At 36.5% G+C, this 9619-nt stretch overlaps 1 protein-coding gene across 2 annotated transcripts; it reads right to left on the bottom strand.

The window, feature by feature from the left end:
* Window positions 1-2507: 2507 nt before the first annotated feature.
* LOC109791166 (putative L-type lectin-domain containing receptor kinase S.5) lies at window positions 2508-4516 on the bottom strand. Of its 2 annotated transcripts, XM_029269803.2 has the most exons (2): window positions 4336-4516; window positions 2508-4224 (listed from the first exon to the last, which is right to left on the bottom strand). In XM_029269803.2, exon 2 carries the CDS (start codon window positions 4182-4184, stop codon window positions 2934-2936), a length of 1251 nt encoding a protein of 416 aa, XP_029125636.2. In that variant the 5' UTR covers window positions 4185-4224; window positions 4336-4516; the 3' UTR covers window positions 2508-2933. The 2 variants fall into 2 exon arrangements, with proteins under 2 accessions (XP_029125636.2, XP_082915559.1); XM_083059433.1 differs by having other exon boundaries at window positions 2508-4516.
* Window positions 4517-9619: the final 5103 nt, after the last annotated feature.

Here is a 9619-nt window from a genome sequence, read left to right as displayed (position 1 = left end):
GTAAACACCACTTGTCTGCACAATTTACTTTTTTATGAACATAAGCAACCTTTAACCAAACATACAAGCAAAACAAAAAATTGCAGAGACTTTAAAATATTTAATTATGATAGTGGAAAAATCTCAACTCCCAACACTCTTCCTTGAGATCTTTCTTCATCACTTCAAGCTTTGATCTTTATCATCATTTACACTTTTTTGTTGGATCTCTTCAAGTTGATAAGCATAAAAAAATTTAACATCTTCGAGTTTAACATTAATTTTCTCACTTGAAATAAGAATTCTTGTAATTTCCTTAATTCACTTTCCATCTTGAAAAACCTTTTCCATGAAAGTTGCAACAACATTATCAACATTGTTCTTCTTCATAAATTTATTCTTGAGTTGATAAGAAGAAGTGCAATAATTCCAACTAAATTCTTCTAATTAAAAAATTTATTTCTTCCATAGGCCAAAGTCATAACCATGATTGTTACAGCTTCCATGACCCATGAAAAAGGATTCTCCATAAATCCCAAAAGCTTTGAAACCTCATTTCCTTTCTTCTCTTCAAGTTTGTTGTTTCCAAAGGTCACTTTATCATGAGTAGCTTCTACTATGAGCCCATTTAAATTACATTTTAGAGCCTGATATACCTCTTTGAGTGACCCATTTTTCAAATATTCATCTTAAAATAAAATAGCCTGCATGGCCTTTTTTTTTCCCACACTATTGGAAAACATTTTTTTTCTCCATTGCATATGGTGACTTTCGAGATTTGGGTCTAATTTAATTCCTTGAAATTTGCAGCATCATGAGTCATATAATTTGTGTATCCACTGTCTATGAGCAATGTATCTTTGCTTTTGCTCATTGAATAAGACGTAGTAGCAAATAGATGTTCCTCATGTTGTTCTTCATGCTCTACAATTTGGGCTTGATTTTCTTGTAGGTTTGTTTTATTTTTACAAACATTCTCCACATGACCAAACTGATTGCAAGCCCTACATTTAATGTTTGGCTTAAACCAACCAAAAATTTCGGTATGTTTGTTCTTCTTATAGTGACGACATCGTGGAAACTTATTTTTCCAACCTTTTCCGTCGTTGCTTTTTTCCTGTCTTTTTCCCTCTTGTGTATGCCACAAAAATACCTTCAGTATTTTCTTTCATCCTTAAAGGTCTTCTTTGTTTAATAGCTTGCAAAACATTGACAAGCTCTATAATTGATATTTGAGGAAAAATATTTATTTTCTTCAAAAGAAGAGATTTTGGATTAAAATCTCTTTGGAAGACACATTAAGATTTTCTCCACAACACGTTGATCACTAAACTTTTCATCAAGTAATCTAATTTGGATAACAATCTTCAAAAGTTTATCAATAAAATCTTTGACAGATTCATTTTCACGACTTCAAACTTTCGTTAAGTTTGCAATTTTTTTTCATTCTTTTACTCCCTTGGAACTTCTCCTACAACTTATCCCATGCCTCTTTTGCTGTCTCAAGAGTTAGAATCTTGATAAATAAATCATCATGTAGTGTTACCTGTATAATGACAAGAGCTCTTCCTTCTTTTACCACTTCATCATTGTGACTCCTTATTTGAGATACTGTTGGGTTTTCTGGTAATAGAGGTGGATTACTTCCATTTTTCACTATAACCCACAAACTTTAAGCTCTAAGATAAGTCCTCATTTTTGCAGCCTACAAGTGATAGTTTTCTCCAACAAATATAGGGAGTGAAGGTAAAGAATTACTATTGGAAGCCATTTTTGTGTTTGAAGGTTTTTTTAAGGGATTTTTTTTGCTGGCTCTCTCTCTCTCTCTCTCTCTCTCTCTCTCTCTCTCTCTCTCTCTCTCTCTCTCTCTCTCTCTCTCTCTCTCTCTCTCTCTCTCATCTCTCTCTCTCTCTCTCTCCTCTCTCTCTCTCCTCTCTCTCTCTCTCTCTCTCTCTCTCTCTCTCTCTCTCTCTCTCTCTCTCTCCTCTCTCTCTCTCTCTCATCTCTCTCTCTCTCTCTCCACGCGCGCGCGCATAGACCCTTAAAGATCAATAAAGCTCTTGATACCATGTTGTAAACAAAACATGGAAAACAAAGATGTATGACTAAACAAATTAAAGAGGTTTAGATTAAAAAAAGGTCTACATCATCACAAAAAAGGAGCAAAAAAGCTTATGTGATATATTTGAATTATGAACTCAGTTTTTCACACTATGGAAGTGTTTACAACAAGTACTTAAATAATAAAATTGACTAACTCCTGATTGGTTAAAACAAATAGTAAAATATGACTTAACAAGTAAACACCACTTGTCTGCACAATTTACTTTTTCTTAATATAAGCAACCTTTAACCAAACTTACAAGCAAAATAGAAAATTACAAAGACTTTAAAATATTTAATTATGACAGGGGAAAAATTTCAACAATTAATTTTTTTTTAAAGACTTCCCTAAATTTACTACTTTACTCCATCACTGTCGAAGCATAAAAAATCAGTTTCGAGATTAGAAACAATATTTGCTAGATTGAAAGTTTGAACTTATAATTATTCACATGAAATCTTAAATCACATGTCCTACATCAATTATTTGGTTTGATTATCTGCGAAATGACAAAACTAAAAGCCTAGTTGTCATGTTACAATAAGCAATGTCACATTTACATTTTCAACAACAAAACACTACTTACTATTGCTATAGAATATAGATACACTAGCATTATATTTATAATTCAACTCTTCCCAGATGATCTTTGAAGCACAATCCTTATTAAAATTTTCATTAACTCCTATTTCTACTACATTAGTTAGACACGTCATTTGATAACAATATCCAATACACAATCCTGAGTCCTCTATGTTGTTAAAATTTAGCTTATTTTGATGTTCTGGCTTCTTCCTTAGACAAATCTCCAATATTAGAACACCAAATCCAAAGACATCAGTTTGAACTTTCAGCCATAGCTTACACTATTTAAAGCATCTGGTTGCATATATTCTGATGCTCTAGAAACCCCACATATAACACTAAGCCTCTGTTCCCAACTCAGAGTTGAATCCCCTCCAGAAGTTGAAAAAATGAATCTGTCTAAGCTCCCATTTTTCATGAGCTCATACACGAGGAGGATCTCACCCTTTTCATGGCACCATCCTATTAACTTCACTAGATTTTTGTGATTGAGATTCCCTATAGTGGTGATTTCTGCTATAAAGTCTTGCTTACCATGACGTGAATTCTTGGAAATCCTCTTTACAGCAACATCTTTACCGTGTAAGGTGCCTTTATAAACCATCCCAAATCCCCCTTTTCCAAGCTTGTTTGATGAGTGGAAATTCCTTGTGGCATGTAGAAGCTCCTTCAGATGAAACTTATGTGGAGCATTTGATGAGCTTTTAATTTCAAGCTCTATGTTCAGATCTTCCTCCACCCCTTGTTCATTTCTGTGTTTCTTTCTCCACCGACACAAACCAACAAGCCCACATGCTCCACCAACCACAATTATTGGAATCAAGATCCATAACCATATTAGATTTATGGGATTCTTCTCTATATACTCCCAGCTTGAGAAATACCATGATCCTATTGTGTTAACCTGAGTATATGCTCCTGTAGAAGCTGAAAACCCCACATAAACATCTTCTGGAAGCAACTTAGAGAGATCAAGATCTACCTTAAGCACCGGTGTCCTCAACTTCAAATCTGATCTAGAGACAAAAATGCTAATTTTTCCATCTTTGGCATCAAAGTAAATAGTAGCAACAACATCAATTCCACTAGAAAGGTTAACACCATGTGGCCCAAGAGGTTGTTGCTGGATGGAATAAATGCTCTTTACATCCACCCCAACATGGTTGTCATCAATATCTTCAGGGTAGCTTTTCCTTGTATCAAACTCCACTGCTACTATGTTGCTGACCCCTATGCTTGTTGAGTTGACAATCCCAAGCCATTGGCCTGCACTGTTGTTTGGGAGAGAGGTGTTGGCTGTCAATATGAAAGCTAAACCCTCACCACCAGGAGTGGTTAAAGGATGAATATTGAAAACAAAAGTTGAATTGAATGAGGCCTTCATTCCTCTTTGACTGTCCCATAGCCTCATCTGTTCACTATAGAAGATCCTACCCGAGAAGTTTGAGATCTCTGATCCTGATGCTTCTGTTGGGACTTGAATGACACCTTTATGTATGGCTGAATTTGTAGACATGATGAAATCTGTGCTGTTTTCATAATAGAAAGTTGGATAGCTGAAATTCAAGCACCTCACATGCATTACAGATCCACAAAGCAGAGTTGCAACAATAAAAAACTTGAGAAAAAATTGTGGGAAGGAATTGAAAATGTGATAAGGCATATACATGGTCAAATTTAGGAGGATGGAAATGATTCCAATTTGAACTGCATCCAAAATTGAAATGAAAAGAAAGTAATTTTAATGGATATGAAGAGAATGTGATGATCCAGTCAAGAGTTGCTGAACAAAACATATGGTGGTTGAAAATTTGTATTAGCTGTCTATTATTGGATTTGAAAACAAGCTTTTATATTTTTCAACTAATTTATTTAAGAAGTTTGGCATTAGCATGATATTTAGTATGAAGCAATAAATGAAGGGTATGGTTTCAACTTCCTTAACTTGACCAAGGATGAGAGAGTTGAGTATCATAAATTTAGACGGTTTATGGATTATTTTAATCTCACAAACTTAATAATTTAATCATATTAGGAGAGCATACATTATGAGTATCCAAGTCAACTGGTGTTTTATTGTTTTGTATATTATTCGGTAATTCATACACAAATCAAGCAATTTTGTGTTTATATTATTTAATATGTATAAGGTACTGTAAAAATAAAATTTATTTGAACATCCATTTGTACTCATCCAATTTTGTATTTGATGTGTCTAAATGTATAGAGATGATCAGTTAGAGTTGAGTCAAACAAATGAATATATATTCGGAATTGTATAATTTCTAAAACAATGAGTATGATATGTGTTGGAAAATGAAGTTCTACGTTTGTGAGTATAGAGTAAATTTAAGTGAATATAAAGCAAAGGGTGTGAATTTCGATTTGCTTAAGTATTTAGGACAAGTGACACTCTTAAATTGATTTCGGCATTGCGTAAGTATTGTGTTAGGATTACATTTTACAATTCTCTTGGTCAATGATCATAATTTCTAATGATTGGTATAGTAATATTTTTTTAGGATTACATTTTACAATTTATTATTATTATTATTATAATGTTTATTCTTTAATAATTTTTATTTTATATAAGTACATGTTAATAGTTATGTATATAAATGCTTAAAAGTTATAAAATAAAAAATTATTAATTAATATGTAAGTATTTTAATTGACTACCACTTTATGCAGGAGAAGACAGTTCCTTAAGAAGTCACTACCTCTTTTATCAATTCTAATAATTAGCTAGCAGATACTTTTACCAAAATCCCTTAGAAAATTGAGGATATCCTACATTTGTTCCAAGTTTGATGTTTATGATATATATACTTCAGTTTGACTAGAAGTGTTGAGATTTGATCTTAATCTATCATTAATATATCTCACATTCCTATTTTCATTATTTGTGCTAAATTACCATTTTATTGTATTCAATATCTGATTGAGAAATATTTCCATTGTTCCACAATCATTTCATTTTTAAGATTTCTACATAATGATTGAGAAATATAATAAATGTATTACTTTTTAATACAATTTTACTAAAATATTTTACTCAATTAATAAATCCTAATAAATCCATTTTTTTGAATTATGATAGTTGAATAATTTATGAAATAATAAATTAATAAAAAGTTAATTAATATATTATATTGAAAAGTGAAAATATCATTTTTATATAGATATTTCAATGTTAAAACTATAGTTATTATGGAAAGAAAAAAATATCTAAAATCAAGAGAATTGATCGGAATCATCCTTAAATATTTTCATCATTCTATATTTGATATTCAATTTTTAAGGAACCTTTATTTATTGTTCATCTAAGTCCATTATAATAAAGTAGAAAGGGTTTGATGTATTTTATATGTTCATGCATTCGACCCTTCAATAACACAAATCTTCAAGGTTTTATGCAACACGATTAAAACGATGCCAGTCATATATTGTCATTGTAAGTAGTGCCTGGAACATTGTGTTTGTGTTGAATGCTTTATATATATGTTACATGTTGTGAGTTTTATATGATTATGTATTGGTATGTCGTTTTGAGATGTTAAAATTTTAGAGTGTGGTTGGCCCTGGAATTTTAATAAAGTAATTTAATGTTTTTAATTTTTTTTTAAATGTTTTGAAGTAAAATGTTTTTTGTAATGAAGAATTTATAAAAAAAAAATTGAAATTCAAATGTAAAATTTCTTAAAATTATAGAATTTCAAATTCTTCCATGTCGCCACCGGCCCGAAACGGGCTTTTGGCATTCGCGAAGGATGGTTGGACTCTTTTATTTGTTTAAAAATATGGATTGCTAGAATGACTTATTCTCAAACTGAGACCTTGTCAAACGAGCAATTTTATTAAAAGGCTCACCAATCCATGTTAATCCCAAACGGGACCCTCCATGGATTAGCGGTTTTCATAAAAAGGAAGGGTTCATGGAGTCGCCACCAATGTTTTACTCAAAACATTGGAAAAAGAAGTTTAAGGCAATCGATTCAAAAATCGACTTCGGCCATGACAACCAGAGTCGGGTAAGGGAGTCGGTTACGCGTGGGGAAGGTGTTAGCACCCCACAGCGCCCCTTTCGGGTTCCCTATGACAGATTATTTCTAAAAATAATAGTGCGAAATTACTAAATTACCCCTATTTATTCTAAACAATTATAACTTAACTATCTACATGATGACAGTTAAATATACACACAGAAAGCAGTAAAAGGAAGGTCTTAAGAAGAAACCTTTGAAGCGTGCTTTTATATTCAAGTAAAACTGGGAAGCTTTTTGGCGTTCCCTCGCTCTACAAGCCCGCTCGCTCCCTCCTAGAAAATTTTAACTATGGAAATCCGGAGGATTTCCCTTCGACTCAGTTCGAGACTCAAGCAAAAAGCTCAGAACTCGAGAACTTTGTCGGATCAACTCTCCGAGTGATTTCTAGGCAGAGCACTGCTCAAAAAAACCTAGAATACTCAAGAAGAGGGTTAAAACTCAGTGTAAAAGTGTGGAATGACGTCCAAATGACATCTTATTTATAGGGAACAGGCGCAATACGGGCCCTGGAGTCAATACGGCCCGTATTGAAGTTTTGAACTACAATACGGCCGTATTGAATTCAGTACGGCCGTATTGAAGTTCAAGAAACCTCAATACAGCCGTATTGAGTTCAGTGCGGCCGTATTGAAGTTCAAGAAACCTCAATACGGCCGTATTAAGTTCAGTGCGGCCGTATTAAGTTCAGTGCGGCCGTATTGTAGTTCAAAATGTTCAATACGGCCGTACTGAAATTTTGGGAGGCCATATTGGGCTTCATTCCCTCCACTTCCTTATTTTGAGCTATTACAAGACCTCTAGACCTACAGAGAATCCTCCTAGGGCCTTCCATGAGTCCTTCTGGCTGACTTTCCTTCAGTCCTCAAGAGTCTTCAAGCTTTATTTCCGACACGGACAATTTTAGGGGTCTACAGCTGCCCCCCCTTTACTTAGTCGGACGACCTTTTGGTGTACCGGCTGACAAGTAAAGGAGTTGACCCAATTGTCCGGGTGATGTGCCAACCTTCTGACTTGTAGCGTCTTCCGGTGGAAAATTGTTGAGTAGCCTCTCCAGGTTGTTGCATACCTCGGCGCTTCTGACAACCTCGGTAGCTAAGTTTACCCTCTCCAGGGTCAACTTCACTCGACGCCCGAGCCGGAAGTTGAACACCAACGTGCCTCTGACGACGCTGATGGTTGAGTACTGTCTCTCCAGACCTTGAGTACCGTCTCTCCAGACTTTGAGTACCGTCTCTCCAGACCTTGAGTACCGTCTCTCCAGACTCTGAGTACCGTCTCTCCAGACTCTGAGTACCGTCTCTCCAGACTCTGAGTACCGTCTCTCCAGACTCTGAGTACCGTCTCTCCAGACTTTGAGTACCGTCTCTCCAGACTTTGAGTACCGTCTCTCCAGACTCTGAGTACCGTCTCTCCAGACTCTGAGTACCGTCTCTCCAGACTTTGAGTACCGTCTCTCCAGACTCTGAGTACCGTCTCTCCAGACTCTGAGTACCGTCTCTCCAGACTTTGAGTACCGTCTCTCCAGACTTTGAGTACCGTCTCTCCAGACTTTGAGTACCGTCTCTCCAGACTCTGAGTACCGTCTCTCCAGACTCTGAGTACCGTCTCTCCAGACTCTGAGTACCGTCTCTCCAGACTCTGAGTACCGTCTCTCCAGACTCTGAGTACCGTCTCTCCAGACTCTGAGTACCGTCTCTCCAGACTCTGAGTACCGTCTCTCCAGACTCTGAGTATCGTCTCTCCAGACTTTGAGTACCGTCTCTCCAGACTTTGAGTACCGTCTCTCCAGACTTTGAGTACCGTCTCTCCAGACTTTGAGTACCGTCTCTCCAGACTTTGAGTACCGTCTCTCCAGACTTTGAGTACCGTCTCTCCAGACTTTGAGTACCGTCTCTCCAGACTTTGCTTCGGTTGTCTCTGACGACCTAGGCAACTGAGTTTGCCCTCTCCAGGGTCTGCGTCCGTGTCTTCTGAGCACTTCGGCAATGCGAGTTTACCCTCTCCAGGGATTTGTGATAGTTTTGTCTCCACAGTCCACGATGCTGCTTCGACGATTGTTTTTGATTTTTGTGCCACTGAGGGCTGGATAACGCAGGGATCCGTCTAGGGGATGTGCAGTTACTCATAGGTTCTTGTGTCCCAACTTTCCATTGCGTAGTTGGTACCCATTGAGGAATTTCTGTTTCCTTGGGGTGTAGACACGAAGATGCTCTTTCTGATGTGAGCGATGCCTTATGATTGGCTGACGTCCTTTTGACGGTGGTGGAGTATCCCGGTTATCCTTATTCGGGTGACTCTTTTTGATTTTCTAATTTTGTTGCCTCTGTGTAGGCTGTCATCCGCTGGGGGATTTTGTCGTTTTGTTGTGATTAGCCTCTTCTGTTAGGCGGATCATCTTGACGTTCAATGATTGGCTGAATGCCGAATTCCGCTTGGGGAATGATTATTGATCTTTTGGATTTTTGCTTTTTCTAGGAATGCCTCTGTGTAGGCGACTGGGGATTTGAAGTTCTTATGTATCCCAGAGTATTATTTAGAAAGCCTCTTCAGGCTTAGCTTCACTCTTCGTTTGAGTTGGAAAGCTATCTTCCACTGAGGAAGTTTAGGTCCTCTGATTTGGATATTTTGTTTGGATCATGCTTCCGTTGGGGAATTTCGATGATCTGGTTTGGATAGCTTTCTCTGGGAAATTTGGTCCAAGAGTGAAAGCTAAAATATCTCTGGGGAGTATTATTTTGGCAAGCCTCTCCAGGCTCAGTTATTCTGTGGGAGTATTATTTCGGCAAGCCTCTCCAGGCTCAATTATTCTGTATGATGAATTGGTTTTTTGTTCAGCCCGAGAATGCAAGCTGAGATGTCTTTTGGAGAGTATTATTTTGGCAAGCCTCTCTAGGCTCAGTTATTC

The sequence above is a fragment of the Cajanus cajan genome, chromosome 7 (assembly GCF_000230855.2).
Source record: "Cajanus cajan strain Asha chromosome 7, NIPB_CcT2T_4, whole genome shotgun sequence".
Lineage (NCBI taxonomy): Eukaryota > Viridiplantae > Streptophyta > Magnoliopsida > Fabales > Fabaceae > Cajanus > Cajanus cajan.
Note: the sequence above shows the minus strand (reverse complement) of the source record. Positions and strands in the feature narration are given on the sequence as shown.